The sequence below is a fragment of the Ascaphus truei genome, chromosome 5, assembly GCF_040206685.1.
Source record: "Ascaphus truei isolate aAscTru1 chromosome 5, aAscTru1.hap1, whole genome shotgun sequence".
Classification (NCBI taxonomy): Eukaryota; Metazoa; Chordata; class Amphibia; order Anura; family Ascaphidae; genus Ascaphus; species Ascaphus truei.
The window spans coordinates 219,658,435-219,678,975 of NC_134487.1; the positions used below are offsets into that span (position 1 = coordinate 219,658,435).

Here is a 20,541-nt window from a genome sequence, read left to right on the forward strand (position 1 = left end):
TAGACATCCGTAGTGGAGACTACTGTATGTCGAGCAATGAGAGAGTGACAATATATAGTGCGGCTGACCAATTGGGAGCAGGGGCAGGCCTGGAGGAGTGCGTGGAGCTGACCTGGATAGGTCCCCTTGATTGGCAGGCAGGTGAGCAAGTTTGGTCTGGGGAAATAGCCTGTACGTAAGTTGGGGGCGTGGTTTCACTGCTAGTGCAGTGAATAAATTATCTTCACCCGGCGCGCGCTGTCCTTGCTCGCGCCCGGGACTAATGGCAGCCACGTGAGAAGGGAGAGACTGCGGAGCAGAGGCGAGCCGCCGGAGACACCCCAGGGCAACGGAAGATGGCTGGCGCCGGCGAGGAGGACGTCTTACGGCAGAAGCAGGAGGTAAGGGAGATATGCGCTGCGGCTGCCGAGACCCCCTAATCCTCACACAAAGTAGACAAAAGGCTAGTGCAAAGACACAAAACACATAAAACTAACAATCAAAACACGAGTGAGCAGAATAATAAACACTATATGAATGTATACTTATCAACAATGAGTTTGATAATAATAATACAGAGTAAAAAACAAAGGGGAGTAAAAAGGGGGAGACAAAAGTACAAAAGCAATAAAAGAAAAATCAATTAAAGGAGGGGGGCAAGTACAAAAAAGTATAGGGAGTTAAAGAAAAGGCAAACATGTAGTCATTCAGAGAATGAAAACAAATCAGCATGCTGAGGCGAAGTCCTGGCTCTGATCAATCTAACCAATTATAGTTGTTGGATGAAGATGGTACTCAACTGGATTCAAAGTGATATTAAAAGACCAAGACGACGACCTAAAGATGGCAAATCAGAAAGTTTGATGGAGCAATATGTAAACCTTTATATACACACATATACATACACACAAACACACACACATACTTAAATATATACAAATGTACACATAGGATATTTCTATGTTTTTAACTCTGTACTGTGCTGAATTTGTGGGGGAAAAAATGTGTCACCTTTTGTCTGAAAAACCATTGTTACACGGTGGAGGTTTCTTGTTGCCTTTTTCACCCACCATAGCTTAAAACGTATATATATATATATATATAAAGAAGAAGTGACCTAGGCGCAAAATGCAGGGAGAGGAAGAGAAGAGGGGGGGGAGAAAAATATCATAGGGCAGTATATCAAATCAATCAGGACTTAGGTGGTGAGATATGCAATTACCGTTTGTCAGCAATTTAAAGCCTTTAATCCACAGTGGGACTCAGGAACTCTGCTACTGATGAACTTCAATTTCACAGCTTCACCATCGTTCTGCTGCTGGAAGGTGTCTTGTCACGGAATGGATCTCGCAGGGGAGGGGGGGGGGGGGGAGGGGGGGCGGGGGGAGAGGGAAGGAGAGTAATATAGGAGAAAAGGAATATAGTGTAAAACCTTTAATAAAATTCCTATCTAAAAACAACAGTTGGTATCCCACTCACATGTGTTGAATCGGATCAGAGCAGTTGAGAGTTTAAACTGAGTCTCTCACACTCATAGCACAGAAACGCCGGTCCACTGCACGGCTGGTATACCAGAGTCCTTCCGCATCACGTGTGACGGCTCCAACTCTCGCGAGAGTTCGTCTTCTACAATCCCTCTGTCACGGCTTCTGCTCTGGTGCCGGGGGTTTCTCTGCAGTGGGTCTCTGTCTGCTCCACCAATGCGCATGCCCTACGCGTTTCTCCACTTGGGCTTCGAAGCCCAAGTGGAGAAACGCGTAGGGCATGCGCATTGGTGGAGCAGACAGAGACCCACTGCAGAGAAACCCCCGGCACCAGAGCAGAAGCCGTGACAGAGGGATTGTAGAAGACGAACTCTCGCGAGAGTTGGAGCCGTCACACGTGATGCGGAAGGACTCTGGTATACCAGCCGTGCAGTGGACCGGCGTTTCTGTGCTATGAGTGTGAGAGACTCAGTTTAAACTCTCAACTGCTCTGATCCGATTCAACACATGTGAGTGGGATACCAACTGTTGTTTTTAGATAGGAATTTTATTAAAGGTTTTACACTATATTCCTTTTCTCCTATATTACTCTCCTTCCCTCTCCCCCCGCCCCCCTCCCCCCCCCCCCTCCCCTGCGAGATCCATTCCGTGACAAGACACCTTCCAGCAGCAGAACGATGGTGAAGCTGTGAAATTGAAGTTCATCAGTAGCAGAGTTCCTGAGTCCCACTGTGGATTAAAGGCTTTAAATTGCTGACAAACGGTAATTGCATATCTCACCACCTAAGTCCTGATTGATTTGATATACTGCCCTATGATATTTTTCTCCCCCCCCTCTTCTCTTCCTCTCCCTGCATTTTGCGCCTAGGTCACTTCTTCTTTGTGTACTCTATTGCGGCAGGTGTGGAGCCGTGGACCTGATTGGCAGCAATCTGTAGGGTTAGTGTTTTGAAGGGTGTATCACCTCTCAGTTGATTGATTGGCAAGGTGTATAGTTTATATACTCTACATCTAACTAAGTGTTTGGTGTTTGCGCTGTTGTATCTTGTTCTATATATATATATATATATATATATATATATATATATATATATATATATACTTAGTTAAGTTATGGTGAGTGAAAAAAGTGACAAAAACCCTCCACAGCAAAGCATATAACAAATGGAAATATTACTGTATGCTAATTTGCATGTCTTAGACAGGTAAGCAACCCCGCCTTTCACCATTATCACCCATTACTCACCATAACTTAACTAAGTATGGTAAAACTCATCCTCATTGCTTCATTTTTGCATAGCCAGTATAACCAACCCCAAACTGATGAGACCCATTAAGGTCGAAACGGCTGTCTGTGGGTGGGTTTACTGGCTATGCATCTTAACCCTGGCTGTGCTCAAAGCTGTGACCATGCAGCAAGCTTAAGCATGTAGGGAACCATCTTAAAAATGGTTTTGAAGCAAAAAGTGGCACTGTGTGCTCATTTGCATGTCATTTCCCAGAATCCCTTGCTGCAGTGGAAGTGCTGTGTGCTGAGTGATAATGGTGAAAGGTGGGGTTGCAGTCTAAGACATGCAAATGAGCATACAGTAATATTTTCATTATATATAACAAAAACAAGGAACAAAGAGTAGCGCTATAAGTGTGATAAGTGAGTTCTAATGTGATGGTGAATAGGGCTAAATTATTAAATAATCAAATAGTGTTTATATAATATTACTAAATAAAAATTAAAGCAATAAGAAAATTAGAATAATAAAACCATATAACGTGAATATCAGAGAACAAACCAGTCCAAATGATGGAAACAGATTAGAAAAAAAGTCCAGATACAGAGATTAATTGTCAGTCACAATGTGGAGTAGGCTGCTCCTTGGTTGATCTAGCCAGATCAGAAGAATCTAAAAAACAAAGACAAAAAGAAGCGCCAGCTCCATGGCATAATATTGTTTGTAAAATTGACAATTTATTAAAAAGCAGAAAGTGGCCGCCAAGAATTGCACTCACTTCAAATAGTGAAAAAGCATTCAAGGGAGACAATCTGTAAACAAGCAAAAAAGCAAGCCAGATATTGCTGTAGATATACACAAGAGGTAAATGAGGATACTTATCCATGGCTGGATGGAAGATGGTAGTCAGTGTAAGCAGGAGGGGTGGTGGTGTTAGGAGGGTAGCTGAAACACCATACGGTGTAGTAGGAAGATATCCAGTTGTCAGCTACTTCACTCCATGTGCCTGACGTGAAATCATAGTCCCAGCATTCAGACCTTAGAGCACCCAACTTCACAAAACAACTCTGTTTTGCCCGGAAGTATCCTCTACCTTTCTTCGTGTGTAATAGGAAATTGGCAGACCTCGACACAGCCCCAACCTGCGTGATGACGTCAGTGCGTCACGGGCAAAACATAGTTGTTATTGCGGAGTTGGGTGCTCTAAGGTCGGAATGCTGGGACTATGATTTCACGTCAGGCACATGGAGTGAAGTAGCTGACAACTGGATATTTTCCCTCTAGTGCTTTTTCACTATTTGAAGTGAGTGCAATTCCTGGCGGCCACTTTCTGCTTTTTAATAAATTGTCAATTTTACAAACAATATTATGCCATGGAGCTGGTGCTTCTTTTTGTCTTTGTTTTATATATATCTATTTAATTAACAAACCAAAATCTGAAATGTCATACATATTAATAACTGGGAGTAATACTAAAGTACAATGATATAAGAAACCGTGGGGGAAATGTATTTAATTAATTCATATTTAAAGTATATTTCTAAATAAAACTACTGATACAAACGATATAAATATGATATTTAATTATATTTACTTGTTTTATATTCTACCATAATCCAAAACCAATTGATCTATTAATAGTCGTCATGATGAACATCGTTAATGATTTGCTTAAGGGCGTTGGAAAATGTATTTGGGATGGGCTTCTAAATTTGAGCAAAACCAGTACAAAAAGACCACCACTTTCTTTCAATTAGATTGTTGTCATTTGATGAACGTGGTGCAATTCTTTGCTAATTTTGATAAATACTGTAAATCTCACTGAGTTTGAAGTGCTTCTGTTGTAAACATACAGTATACTTTACACATATATAAGGCTAGCAAACTACTTTATGACAAAGGTATTTTTCAGCTTTGTCTTGCTGTATGTTTATTGAAAGCAAATAAAAAATGATTGTACCTAGTCAATGTATAACAATTGTACAGTTTTAAACCTAATGCTTTTTCACAGCATCCAGCTCTTTCACCTCCAACAAATCAAGAGGAAAAGTTTGTGCCTGCAAGGCGTAAGTGCAATTTGACATTTTTGTTATTAAATATTTTCTATCCTTCGGCTTTAGACTAACTTTATACTCAGTGGTGGATTTCAAAATCTGCCGCCCCTAGGCACTTAGCTGTTGCGGCCGCCTCCTTATCTGCCGCCCCTCTCCTCGTTCGGAACCACCATATCAAATGACGCCACGGACATGACCAATGTGTTATCATACGGCGTCACGCTGCCATGGCAACGAGATGTTGTGATGTCCGTGGCATTATTTTATGTCGCGGTTCAGAAGGAGAAGGTGGGTGGCAGGTAAGGAGGAGGCCGCAACAGATAAAAGGACTTCCAGCAGGCCCGAGAGCGCGGGAAAAAAATATATGGTGGTGGTCGTTTTTTTCCGCCCCAAAATGTTGTCCCCCTAGGCCCCGGCCTAATAGGAAATCCACTACTGTTTATACTATTTCTTCACTATCTGATGCATGTTTTTCTTTACCTGATTTCTTAGCTTTTGCTCCTAACATAGACCGAAGAACCAAACCGAGATTGGAACACTCATGTCCACCAAATCATGAAAAGAGTATTCCAGTTCCAGGTCAGTATATATACAATTTATATTTTGCACAACACAAATATGTTAAATTATGGGGATTATTTTAAGAGAGCACTGTATGAATAATAGCGGGTTAGTCATACTGCACCGACACACTTTATTCGAGCAAATACCCAGTATGTACCTGGCAGATACCTGGAATGCACCGCTCCTCACCTCTGACAAGCCCCGTTGCGTTTGCCTTCCCAGCCTGGGTTCATGCCTGGCTGACGGGCGGCTGATCTGTTAAATGATAATGATTAGGATTTAATAGGCTGCAATGCTTCGCGTGTCTACCAGATGGCATAAATTCATGAATTGTAATGCAGTATATATATATATATACTGTGCAGTATTGCAGCCAGCGGGAATAAAATGCTTCAATCCCTGCCTGGAAAATACCTCAATGCACTCGGGCAGAAAACAGTCACAAACCTCAATACACCCGGGTATACCCGAATTCGTGGGACTAGCCGAGCTCGAATAAAGTGTGTCGCCAGTGTATTAAAGTTTCCAAAATCCACTCAAATAGCCCAAACCTAATGTGTGTGCTACAGTATATTTCCCAATTTACTACTTCCATTAAATACATTTTAGGAAAAATGTTCTCAAGGTAATGAAACCCCCCAGACAACAGTTAGGGCCCCTAGATCCGTCCCTCCCAGTCAATAGTTAGGGCCACTCAACCTGGTCAACAGGGCAGCTGCACCCCCACCTCCCCCCTCCGGTCAACAGTTAGGACCCACAGATACCTCCACCCCCCCCCTTCCCCCGGTCAAAGTTATGGCTCCTAGACCCCTCTCCCATTCATCATTTCTGACAGTAAATTACTATGTAGGGGAATATCTATTAAAGCCTTCTGGCTGCAACATCCTTGCTTTTTTGCCAGTGTTGCTCAAGTTTTACATATCTGAGATTTTGATACATAGCCTCCGCCTGTATCCTTGTAGTTCATTCTTTAAAATCAGTCTTGGGCTTTTATTAACTTAACCACTAGTTCTTAACCTTTTTTGAACAGGGGCACCCCTGAAGGGTTTTTAAAATCTGAAGTGACCCCTGCTGTTTAAACCACACTCATCCTCTCCTCACTGACATGTAAAACACCCATCCTTCTTTTCTCAAGAACAAACACACTGACGACCCACCCATCATCTTTTTACACACTCCACATTCACCTTCACACAAACTCACCCTTTTACACAACACACGCATTAATCCTCACATCTCACACACTACATTCACAATCTTTCTTATTCATAAACACCACATTCACCCCCCTTCTCTTATTTACATCACACAACTTCAATCCACACAAAGCACGACCCTCCTTCTCCCTCCTCACACAAAGCCATCACACGCTTCCCTCTCCCAAATACAAAGCCTTAATTCCTTCCCTCTCTCCTTCCCATCCAACTAAACCATGTCAGCTGCTCAGTGGGTGCATTGTGCACTGTCTGGAGAGGGAGATGCTTCACTCTCTCCTCTCTGTGCCCGGATCGCAGCCTCTACATCTCAAAGCAGCACGGGACATGCCTGCTGAGCAGTTAACATAATTTTTCTTTGATGCAGCGGCACTCTTAGCAGAGGGTTGCAACGCACCAGGGTTCTGCTGCACCCTGCTTGAGAAACACTGAACTTAACAATAGTAAGTCAGACTTTATACCACAGAGTGCGGTAAACCCAGACTGCAGAATTTGTTATACTGCCATATTGTATGTCTTTATTTATATATCTTTTGAGAGACCCTTCTCTGGTTAAAATCCTTCCCCCTAAACCCTCCATTATCTTTAGGAAGGCCTCTAATTTGCAATCTAGGTTGGCCCCTACCTGCCCTCTATTAACTAAGACATCTAATATGGAATCTCATCCAAAGGGTTTTTTTGCTTGTACTAACTGCACAGCCTGCAGGTATAGTTCCAATCACACTACTTTTAGTTCCAATGTTACCGGTCAAATATATAATATTCGTTCACATATTGACTGTCACTCTGTATATGTTATTTATCTATTACAGTGCCCCTGTGGGTTACAGTATGTTGGCCGCACGGGGAGGGCTTACCAAAGACGCATATATGAACATATATACAATATTAGAAAAGGGCTAACCACACATAGTGTATCTCATCATTTTCTGACCCATCACCAACAAAACCCCAATGGCTTTAAATGCCAAGCTATTGAAGCATACCCTGGCAATTGGAGAGGGGGAGACAAAATTAATGGTATAAGCCAAGCATGTCAAACTCAAAGGCCAACACGGGCCAAATAAACAAGGTTTAAGTTTAGGTGGGCCGCAAAAAAACAAAAACGTCAATTTTCATAGAAACGTAGGTTTATTTCGAAAAGTGCAGTATAAAAAAAAAAGAACAAGAACAACGATAAAATTAATGTTTTCTTCTTGACACTTGGTATCTCTGACTCTCCCTCTCTGACTCTCCCTGACTCTCCCTCTCTCTGACTCTCCCTCTCTCTGACTCTCCCTCTCTGACTCTCCCTCTCTGACTCTCCCTCTCTGACTCTCCCTCTCTGACTCTCCCTCTCTGACTCTGACTCTCCCTCTCTGACTCTGACTCTCCCTCTCTGACTCTCCCTCTCTGACTCTGACTCTCCCTCTCTGACTCTGACTCTCCCTCTCTCTGACTCTCCCCCTCTCTGACTCTCCCTCTCTCTGACTCTCCCTCTCTCTGACTCTCCCTCTCTCTGACTCTCCCTCTCTGACTCTCCCTCTCTGACTCTCCCTCTCTGACTCTCCCTCTCTGACTCTCCCTCTCCCTCTCAGAGTCAGAGAGGGAGAGTCAGAGTCAGAGAGGGAGAGTCAGAGTCAGAGAGGGAGAGTCAGAGAGGGAGAGTCAGAGTCAGACTCTCCCTCTCTGACTCTGACTCTCCCTCTCTGACTCTGACTCTCCCTCTCTGACTCTGACTCTCCCTCTCTGACTCTGACTCTCCCTCTCTGACGCTGACTCTCCCTCTCTGACTCTGACTCTCCCTCTCTCTGACTCTGACTCTCCCTCTCTCTGACTCTCCCTCTCTCTGACTCTCTCTGACTCTCCCTCTCTCTGACTCTCCCTCTCTCTGACTCTCCCTCTCTCTGACTCTCCCTCTCTGACTCTCCCTCTCTGACTCTGACTCTCCCTCTCTGACTCTGACTCTCCCTCTCTGACTCTGACTCTCCCTCTCTGACTCTGACTCTCCCTCTCTGACTCTGACTCTCCCTCTTTGACTCTGACTCTCCCTCTCTGACTCTGACTCTTCCTCTCTGACTCTGACTCTTCCTCTCTGACTCTGACTCTCCCTCTCTCTGACTCTCCCTCTCTCTGACTCTCCCTCTCTCTGACTCTCCCTCTCTCTGACTCTCCCTCTCTCTGACTATCCCTATCTCTGACTCTCCCTATCTCTGACTCTCCCTATCTCTGACTCTCCCTCCCTCTCCCTCTCTCTGACTCTCTGACTCTCTCTCTCTGACTCTCTCTATCTTACTATCTCTCTCTGACTCTCTCTCTCTGACTCTCTCTCTCTGACTCTATCTCTCCCCCTCTCTCCCCCTCTCCGACACACACACACTCTCCCCCTCTCCGACACACACACTCTCCCCCTCTCCGACACACACACACTCTCCCCCTCTCCGACACACACACACTCTCCCTCTCTCCGACACACACACACTCTCTCTCTCCGACACACACACTCTCTCTCTCCGACACACACACTCTCTCTCTCCGACACACACACTCTCTCTCTCCGACACACACACACTCTCTCTCCGACACACACACACTCTCTCTCCGACACACACACTCTCTCTCTCTCCGACACACACACACTCTCTCTCTCCGACACACACTCTCTCTCCGACACACACACTCTCTCTCTCCGACACACACACACACTCTCTCTCTCTCCGACACACACACACTCTCTCTCTCTCTCTCTCTCTCCGACACACACACACTCTCTCTCCCTCCGACACACACACACTCTCTCTCTCTCCGACACACACACACTCTCTCCGACACACACACACTCTCTCCGACACACACACACTCTCTCTCTCTCCGACACACACACACTCTCTCTCTCTCCGACACACACACACACTCTCTCTCTCCGACACACACACACTCTCTCTCTCTCTCTCCGACACACACACTCTCTCTCTCATTCTCTCTGACACACTCTCTCTCTCTCTCAGACACACTCTGGAGATCCATGCAGGCAGCTCCCTGGACACACACACAGACACAGACACACACAGACACACACACTGACACACAGACAGACACACACACAGACAGACACACACACACACAGACACACGCACAGACAGACACACACACAGACAGACACACACACAGACACACACACAGACAGACACACACACAGACAGACACACACACAGACAGACACACACACAGACAGACACACACACAGACAGACACACATACAGACAGACACACACACAGACAGAGACACACACACAGACATACACACACACAGACACACAGATACACACACACAGATATATACACACAGATATACACACACACAGATATACACACACACAGATATATACACACACACAGATAGATATATATACACACACACACACAGATATATATACACACACACACACACACACACAGATACATACACACACACACACACAGATACATACACACACACACACACACACAGATACACACATACACACAGATAAACACACGCAGATACACAGACACATACACACACAGATACACACACACACACAGATACACACACACATGAGCAGTGGAGGGCAGAGGCAGCGACGGATGTGAGTGACTGGGGGGGAGGGGGGGAGGAAAGGCATGCGATCCGTGCAGGACAGGCAAATGTACAACTAGCTCTTCCCCCACCCCTACCTTCTCCTATCACCCGGGGCAGAAGGGGATGGGACACCGCGCAGCCACCAGCAGACAGAGGAGCCAGGAGCGGGAAGGCAGACACACACACTCACCGTGTGCTCTGCACAAAGCGGAAGCCCCGCCCCCGGCTTCCTCTCTGCCTGCAGCCAATCCCCTGCGGCCCGGACGGCATGAAGAAGGGATATTGTGGAGGGATAATCGGAGGGATGGTGGGGAGGGATAATCGCGGCACCCTTCTAGGCAAGCCACGGCGCATAGATTGGGAACCACTGGGCTGGGCCGCAAATATGTTAGTTGTGGGCCGCATGCGGCCCGCGGGCCGCGAGTTTGACATGCTTGGTATAAGCAAACGTGAGTCATATTGGATATATGAGCTTAAAACATTATCGCCCAATGGTCTGAATATTGAATTCGATATATCCGCTTTTCTGGTAAAGTAATTCATTAGTATGTGTTACCACCATTTGTGCTATTTGCACAATTTCCATTGCTGTTGTTTACTGATATTGGCAGTTCTAGTATTGTGGGGTCCTTAGACTGTTCTTTGAATGTCTTTTCTATTTTGTTTTTCTATTCACTTTAATACTGTGCCTTTAAGAGCAGGTTTGTTATGGTTTTCACTTTATTTTGTCTTATGTATATTGTATTGTTTTATTTACATGTATGTATTTATGTTTTATTAGATTCTAGTTCCATGTTATCACTGTTGTGTATTGACTTGTTTATGGTTGCGTTTCATGCTTTTGTTTTATGCTAATTTGTCAATTAGTGCTATAGTATAAATATGCTAGCATTTTACAATCCCATCATGCCCCTGACGAAGTGACTGACGTCACGAAACGCGTAGGGTGGTTTTAATTTGGCTGAGACTTTGACATTCTCCCCCGGTAGCCCTTCTGTCCTCCCTTCACTTAGTCTGAGCTCTCTGAGTTCCCCGGTCTTCGTCCGGTTACTCTCCCTGCCTGTGCGCAGCGTGGTGACGTCACCGTGTCCTCGCGAGACCGCCGGTCTGCGTGTAGTACCTCGGTGATTCCCTCGGCAGCATCGGGTCAAGGTCTTCACCTGTGGCACCCCCCACACATCAGAACATCTGTGAGTGTGTCAGCAGCAGCAGTTCCCGGCATCGTGGATCTCTAGAGGCTGTTTAACACCAACTACCTACCAGGCTTTGGTTCTAAGTCCAGGACATTGTGCTATGGGCGTGTACCTATCAGCTTTGCTGTAAGTAGGGTTTCAATTTTATCCCTACCGGATGTCATTGCTTTATTAGTGTCTTCAGCCCAACATTCAAGTGTTTGTTGTTTTTTATTATATTTTTATTCATTTGCATTAAATTTGTAATTATTCTCTTGTCAATCATATCAGTGATATTTTGTTTAAGTTGTTTTTAGTTGCACTATGATCTTTTTCTCTTTTTTTATTGTCTGTTTTTGTCTTATTTGTTTGTCTGTCTTTCCATGAGACTTCATTGAAGATTCTACTTCGGATTTCATCTCAGCCATATTGGACTTTATATTTGGTCAGGCTATATTTATATTTTCTTTTGGAGGCGCCGTTTTTTTTTGTTTTTATTTATATAGCGCCAAAAGTGTACTCAGCGCTTCACAAAGAATACAGTACAGGGAATTATAATAATACAATAAACGCAGCAAAATCAGACAAAAGGAAAGGAAATCCCTGCCCCGAAGAGCTTACAATCTAAGTTGTATGTTGGGATACTTACAGAGACAGCAGGTGAGGGAATAAGGGCTGTAGATGGCAGTGCTTGGTCACAATAGTTGTTAGGAGTGACCGAGTGTGGGACAATAGCCATGAGTGCAGGCTATTGGGATGTCTGATTTGTGAGGCAAGTTTTAATGTAACCCTTTTATCCCATCCCCCTAAGTGAGATGGGGGGGGGGTGCTCTCCTTCTGGGTTACCTCAAGTGGTCTGGGTGCTGCAACCTGCTGGCAACAGGAGGGCTGAGGGCTCCGCGGTGGGGTGGGGAGAACCAGGACAGGGACAGGGGACAGATTACCTTGATCTCTGATGTCTTCTGATGGTGCAGTGCCTCCAGCCAGTGAGGACCTCCTGTAGATCTGCAGGGGATGGACCCTCACTGACACTCCTTCATACCCAGAGACATGAAGCCACACAGCAATGTCTTTTCTTGGTGGCTTTATTGCAGATAGCTCCAACACAGAGAAACAGTCTTTCATGATCAGTTCTCTCTCAACCTAGCTCAGAGCCCTGACTAGAAGCATGATATTCTTTGCCCCTCCCCTCCCTCCAACCCAGGCATCGGTGGAGGGAGAGAGATCCTGGAACCACTCACTCTCTAACTCACTAGCTAACACCAACTGATAATTTAGGAGGCATGTCCCAATTTGAACATCTCAGGGGAGTGTCTCTAACTTGACTTATTATAAGCCAAAGCCGGATACAGATTGGCCCACACACAGCAGGGGGCGTTCCAACCAATATCCACCCTGAGATTGACAACCTGAGAGTTGCAAGGCCCGCCCTCAAATATTGCTACAACATTCAAGGCTGAAATACACATACAGGCCTAAAACTGGATTTAACCTTTCCACTGCCTGCACTAACAGGACTGACAGAGGAAAGGTCCAGAAACAGAAGTAACTGCCAGGAGGCTATGTTACAATCTCCCCCTGGTAGAATCCAATGTCCTCACTTGGAACTACAGCAAGTATAACCTTACCTTGCTGTGCAACACCTGTAAATTTGACATAAGCTGAAATGCAACCACTTGTACACTTCAGCATAACAGGAATGGAATAAACACTGCATAGACACAGATACATGGCATATCATGGTAACACAGTGAATGAGTAGAACAGAACCATTTGCTACCACAGTAGTAATAGAAATACATTAGTAGTAATGAGCTGGGTCAGGCTTCCTGACCATTCTGCCATTGCCATCAGGTACTTTTACTGAGTAGCACCTGCGTTTTCCAAACTCCGAAATATACTCCACCCTGTCTAGGTAAATATCTCGACCTACCATCCATAATTTTTATAGTTGTGGAGTTCTATCCAGATCCACATAAGCGGGGTCTTTAGCATAAGTCGCTAGATGGGCAAGAATGGCTTCTTTCACCCACTCTATGTGGTGAACTTCAGCACTGCACATTAATTTCTCAGGAAGATAGGGGTACTCATAACCCATCTTCCTGAACCTGTGCTCTAATACTCTGGCTGTGCGGCTAAACTTCATTAAGCTTCTGTCAGTAGCAGTGCCCGGTAGCACCCAGCAAATAGGACCTTCCCACATAGGGGTTCCTTCTGCCTCCTCCCTGACAGGAGACAATACATTCACAGATTTTAATTAACCCGTCCCCTCATCATCATCACATTCCCCCCACTGAACAGAACCCTCCAAATGTATATTAGGCATGATAGACAGTACATTGCATTGTCTATTTGGAGTTATGGAACTAACGGGTGATAGAGTCCTGGGGGTCAGGGGTCGTATCCTGGGACTGGTGACGGACGGGGAAAGCGGGACAGAAGACACAGGGACTGGGACCGCCAGTGACAAGGGAGCCTCACCAAAGTCTCGAGGGGGCACATTCAGGGAACTCTCCCCGGGAGGAGCAATGGCACAGTCCTGGGTCAAGTTCAATTTGCCCCTCCATTTGGCCTTAATGTAGCGCTCTGGTCAGAAGAGCGTCTCAGGCTTCCTTCCTCTCCCTACAGCGTAGGGGGAAAGGATCGTTTGTATCTTTAACACTCACCGGAGCGGCCTGGATATCACTGGAGATCACCCGGCCGGGCGACTCGGCGGCTTTTTCATCTCCCGGTGGTGGAGCAGCAATAGAAGAGTGGATGCAGTTGTCAGGGGTGGTGCCGGCTGGCACTTCAACCGTCAGTGGACTCTGTAACAGCATCTCGTCGTAGTGGCGTTCAGCAGCTCGCATGTAGGAGAGTGCGCAAGCGTGGGCCTCGCACATCTCCTGCTGTCGCCGCAGGTACAGCTCCGCAGCTTTCTGGACTTGATCCCAGCGGGGATCTGAAGAGAGGACAAGCAACTCACCGCCATCGGCAGCAGCAAGGCTGGTCCCAGCAACATCGGGTACTTGGGAGGTATCGGCCGATACCTCTGGGGTGTCCGGAACAGTAGACTCAATGGAGGGTTCCTCCCTGGCAGAGCGGCTTACCAGAGCGGCAGTAGAACACACCTCACAGTATGGGCGTGAGGCGGTACCGCAGGTCTCGGCCGGCAGACCACTGAGCGCCGCTGGCATGGGCACAGAGGGGGACGGCTCCGGAGACAGATCAGGCACTTGTAGGAAGGCATTCACCCAGGCGGTAGGACCAGGCTGAGAGCATTCTTTTCGGCCACCATGCCGTACAGTGGGCAGATCCATGCTGGACCTGGATGACGGGTAAGTGGACACTACTTGTAGGTCAGTCTAGAAGAGTTCATACACCATGGCGATGTAATGGTGAGCAGCGTCATCGGCCGATACTTGAGCCAGTTGGGACAACTTACGCACCAGTTGATATAAGGTGCGCAGCTCCCTGGTGTTCATCACAAAGTCTGGTTCTGCAAGACCATCGAGTCTAGCCCGCAGATAAGGCACACGGTAAGCGGAGCAACTCCCCATGAGGTGTAGTGAGCCGCCTGGGTAGACCCCGAGTAGTTGGTTCTCAGGGGAGTCCCGTATGACAAGGACTCCTCCGGTCAATGAAAATTACACCTTTGTCTTCAATTCTACTATAAAATGTATTTTACACATAGATCCCTTGGTCTGTAGGAAAACTACATCTGTATTAAATGTGAGGGGGAGAAATGCAGATATGTCTTCTGCAACTTTTGAATAAAACTTTGAAATTCCAGTTTTACTAGCCGAATGACAGCACCACTCCTTGAAAAAAATATATAGTTTTATTTCTTTAACTATACTGTTGCTGTTGTTTTGCATCAATAATATGTTCATGGGAAGATCATGTGACCAGGCAGTCACTAGATGCAATTGAGCTTGTGCACTGCTAGAGAGGGGGAAGGGCTCGAAAAGGGGCGTGACAGCCTGTTTCAGAAGAGGACGCTGATGTGACTTTGTAAATGGTTGCTATAGAAACAAAAAAGGCTTGTTACATTATAATACAAAAATTTCATTCAGACATTTAAAAAAAAGAAATGCTACAAGTATTTTCTCATAGTACAGAACTGATTTATTAAAAAAAAAAAAAACACATGTAGGATATTGCTTGGTCTGTAGTTTTAAGGAGTTCTTCTTGTTTAATGAGTTCACATATTTTTTAATTATGTGAAATGACATTAATCATTGCATTCTCTTTTCAGGGAAAAAACCATCTTTTCCAGTAAAGGTAAATAAAGTAAATATACAATTGCATGTTTTAACGGTTAGCCAATGACACTTCAGTGGTTAATATATTGTTGAAGCTATTTAGTAAAGTAAACCACCATCAACACTGGTGCCAAAAAACCCTTATCAGCTTAATCTACTAAAAAATTAATTTCAAAGCACGCAGAATTTTATTGTGTGCGATTTAGTTGAAAATCCTATTACAGTATGTTCTTTACAGGATGACCTTAAATCAGCACTAAGGTGATACTGTGGTAAACCAGTTGGGAAACACGGGCAAAATCTTAAAATTAGGAATTATTTTTAAAGGAGCAATTGTTGGGCTTTTTAAAATATTTTTGTAACATAAGTTTGAAGCAGGGGGTTTCCAGAGCTGAATCCCATTCATTTCAGTTCCGGGGACCCCCTGCTATTCCGAGATATACCGGCACCCCTTTTTGCGGTCTATCGGCAAAGTTTAAATCTCCCACGTGACGCAGGCCAATTGGAATCTGAACCTGATGATGTCACGACTTCCTATTGGCCTACAGGGCACGGGTGCTTTCAAACTCGCCATTAACGTGATCCCTACTAGCCGAACGGAGCATCCACCTACACCTACTACGGAGGTAAGTATCTGGGGATGCAGTTGTCCCCAAGGCTGAAATTAATGGGGTTCAGCTCTGGAGACCCCTTGACTCAATCCTATGTTTAAAGAAAAATTTCCCGCTTAGCATTTCAATAAAATGTAGGTGGAAAGTCAACTAGTTGCCCAGTAAAATAATAGACTTAAATGTTGAATGCCCTTTCATTAATTTTCACTCTCCTTTTAACAGGCTGCCACACTACCTAGGAGGTAAGAATTTGCCTTTTTTTTTAATATGAAAGGCAATTGAAACTGAAATAACATGCTTATGAGTATTAATGTGTGATGTGGTTCAGACCACAGATAGCCGAGAAAACACCAGACCTGCTGAAAAAGCCTCCTGTTCCATCTGAACGAACTAATGCAGCTTTTGGAAGAAAGTCACCAAGTCCAAGGTAAGAAAACAAAAAAGGAAGAATACATGTGTGTTTGGTAGGCAAATTATTTAGATCTATAGCTATATATATATATATATATATAGACCTATACATATATTTATGTTTAGATTTTTATAGTGTTTCCAATTTACAACTTGCACAATGTATGGAAATTATAGAAAGGAATTACAGTCCCCATGTCAGTAAGCACAGTGCATGACCTTTCATATTCTGGTTGGAAATCTTGTACATTGCCATCAATAAACAGATGTGCTGCAGTAGGCTTCATTGTTCTCTTTTGTTAGGTATTCCTGGGCATACTTAGGGTGACCAGATTTTGAAAATAAAAAACCGGGGCACATAAAAAAATTATTAATACAACAAGTAACATTACTAAAAAATTAATATTATAATGATATTTATTTAATAGTGTCACCATTGATGCTGTATTATTTATTCTACCTATTCCCATTCTCTCTCTGCCTTCTTCCCCATTCTCTCTCTATTTTCCCCCCATTCTCTTTATCCCTCCCCTCCCCCATTTTCTCTCACCCTCCACCCCATTCTCTCTCGCCCTCCACCTAGTCTCTCTCTCCCTTCCCTCCCCCCATACTCTCTCCCTTCTCTCCCCCCCCATTTTCTCTCCCTTCCCTCCCCCATTCTCCCTCTCCCTTCCCATCCCCCATTCTCTCCCTCTCCCTCCACTCCTCCATTCTTTCTCACTCCCCTCCTCTATTCTCTACCTCAACCCTCCATTCTCTCTGACCTGCACAGACACACAGCCAGTGACCTGTGCAGAGACTCACAGAGCCACTGATCTGCACAGACACTCACACAGCCACTGACCTGCACACAAAGACCTGCAGACACTCACACGGCCACTGACCTACACAGACACACACAGCCACTGTCCTGCAAAGACACTCACACGGCCACTGACCTTCACAGACACTCACACAACCACTGACCTGCCCAGACACTCACACAGCCACTGACCTGCACAGACACACACAGCCACTGACCTGCACACACAGACCTGCACAGCCACACCAGCCACTGACCTGTACAGACACTCACACAGCCACTGAGACACAGACACACAGAGAGAGAGACACAGAGAGAGAGACCCACAGAGAGAGAGACCCACAGAGAGACACACACAGACACACAGAGAGAGAGACACAGAGAGAGAGACACACGCAGAGAGAGACACACACACAGACACACACAGACACACACACACACAGAGAAAGAGACACACACACACAGAGACACAGAGAGAGACACACACTGGGACAGACACACACACAGAGAAAGAGAGGGAGAGAGAGAGACACACACACAGAGAGAGCGAGACACACACACACACACACAGAGACATACACACACAGACACACACACAGAGACAGACACACGCACAGAGACACACACGCACAGAGAGAGACACACACACACAGACACACATACATACACACACACACACACACACACACACACACACACACACACACACACACACTCATAGACACACACACAGAAACACACACACACAGAGACACACACAGTCCCACATGCACCAGCTCTATGAGGAGCAGCCATGCACGCGCCCCCTGTGGCTGTAACTGCATGTTTCTCTCTCCATTTTTCTATCTCTGTTCCTGACGATCCTGGCCCCGCCCCCTCACGCTACAGGCCCCGGCCCCTCATGCTAGTGGCCCCACCCCCTTTTCCTCTGCATCGGAAACCGGGACATTTTAAACATTTTTAAATAATTGTCGGGACACCGGGACATGTGCAGTAATCCGGGACTGTCCCGGCTAAACCGGGACATCTGCTCACCCTAGGCATACTGTACTGCAGTATTGTGTGGAAACATTACTATTACATTAAATCTGTGATTTTTTTGAGGCATGTCTGGGTATCCTGATGCCTGTTACACATGTATTTTGATCTAGCAAACACATACAGTATTGGAGCTCTAAATACCCTCATACACACACATGTTGGCATTACACATCACTCAGTCTCTTCATATCTACTGTGGATAGAAAGTCCTGCTAACCTCAAGTATAATTCAATAAGGCCAACAAGAAGTCAAAGAATGTTTAATAAGTGTAGTCTGTTACACTGTTAAGGGTTAGTCGAAATCAGCCCAAATGGCCACTTTGGCCAAAATAGAACAAATCCCATTGTATTAAGGTGTAAATATTGTCAGCTTGATACATAGCTCGCTATATTGTAGTCCATAATATTAAAAAATAAGTGTTTCTCAACTATTCCCATCCCCTCAAGGAGCCCTAGAGAGAGCAGATTTTAGGAATGATCAATCAATTAGCAAAACACAAGAAGATAGTTTATATGGAAATTAATTATTGGTTGGTTAACCTTAAACCATGGCCTGAGTGGGGTTATGTATGAAATTGGTTTGAGAACATTATGGTTGATTTTTTATTACCAATCAAGAATTAATACATTTTTCTGCTTCTAATTTATTTTAGGCCTACTTTGACTGCCGATAGAAGAAATAATGTGAGTAGACAATATAAAATGAACAATTTTAGAAATATTCCAGTACATAATACGTTCTGAATATGTTACTGCAGTTGATCTGAACACCATACTTCTAAATACATGTGATAGTGTTAGCAGACTGCTTGTTGTGGTATGTGGGCCAAACCGCCCTGTTTCCCTATAAGGGGTTTATGTAGCAAGGCAATTTTGGAGAAAACTGGAGCATTTTCACCCTGCACCTGCAAAATGTATCAAAGTATTTTGCTCCAATTTTCCCCCATCTGGCCTAGCTTGCCCTATGGGGGAGTTAGGAAGAAGTTACATGGTGCACAGATTACAATGAGATCTATCACAGTCTGCATTTCTGTGCACCCCTTGTTTTGCCTTTTCGGTGCACATAAAAAAATCACCCACATCTGAAGTGGCATACAGGAAGTCTAACATACGTCATCAAATGTAGAAAACTGTTCTTGCATATGCTGCAGCTCAGCTCCAAAACAACAGAGCAGTGCGTCTAAACACATGTTTCTCTACATGGATACATATGCCCAGATCTACAAAAGGCTGCTAAGTTTTAGCACACCTTAACTCCCATCTCAAGTGAATGGGAGTTAAGGGGTTCTAAAGCTTAGTTGTCTAGGACATTTGGTTGTGGCCATTTTCCGTCAACCAAATCTCCGCCCACGTTTAGCCGCTACTTGCCTCGCCGCCAGCTGCAGCCAAGGTAAGTCCTTAACCTTACCCTACAAAACCCTAATACTAGCGCTACACTCTACCCTGAACCCATAACCCATTACCTTAGTTCCCTACCCTAAAAAGCTTATCACATTACCCTAATACCCCTTACCCCAACTGCTAAATTAACCCTTAAATTAACTTAGCTTGGCCAAGCGGCCAGCGGCTGGGCATCCAACGGCTGCGGTTCCCTCTGCAGCCGAACACTGGCGGAGACTTGGTTGTGGCGAGACGCCTGCGACCAAATGACCCATTCTGAAAGCTTAGCACCCTTTCATGGATCTGGGTCATAGACCCTTACGAGTGTAATATTACAGAAAGTTCTCACATACAGGGGGAAAATCATAAATCCCTTCATATTGTAACTTGAGTTTTTGGATGCATGCCACAGTTTAATGGCATTCCTTTTCTACAGCTTCATCGTTGTTCTTTTTTCAGTCCATATTTCACCGACTACTTTACCTAGTCTCCCCTCAAAAAGTTGCTAAATACATATCTTTATGCTACCCTAATTGTTGTCAATAGCAATCTTTCTCCTCCATAGCCTGCACTCTTCAGACTTCTGTGTCCCTGTCCTATAATTGTCGTCATCTTCTCTACAGTAGATATTGCTTCTTATTTAGGGGGTTAATTTATATACGCCAAAGCGGACTTCAATGGAAATTTTTTGCAAACAGCCCGATTACCCACTTCGGCAAATATAGAATAAATCCCTTCCTGCTTCCAGTTTCCCA

General features: G+C 45.0%; 1 protein-coding gene across 2 annotated transcripts in view; it reads left to right on the forward strand.

Annotated features, from left to right (window-relative positions):
• LCP2 (lymphocyte cytosolic protein 2) overlaps positions 1-20,541 on the forward strand; it is a 226,248-nt gene that overhangs the window by 165,837 nt on the left and 39,870 nt on the right. For both annotated transcript variants that reach the window (XM_075601673.1, XM_075601672.1), the window contains exons 9-14: positions 4,704-4,758; positions 5,239-5,325; positions 15,535-15,560; positions 16,375-16,394; positions 16,481-16,579; positions 19,060-19,090. In XM_075601673.1, the coding sequence (XP_075457788.1) occupies positions 4,704-4,758; positions 5,239-5,325; positions 15,535-15,560; positions 16,375-16,394; positions 16,481-16,579; positions 19,060-19,090 (318 nt within the window). The remainder of the gene's footprint in view (positions 1-4,703; positions 4,759-5,238; positions 5,326-15,534; positions 15,561-16,374; positions 16,395-16,480; positions 16,580-19,059; positions 19,091-20,541) is intronic.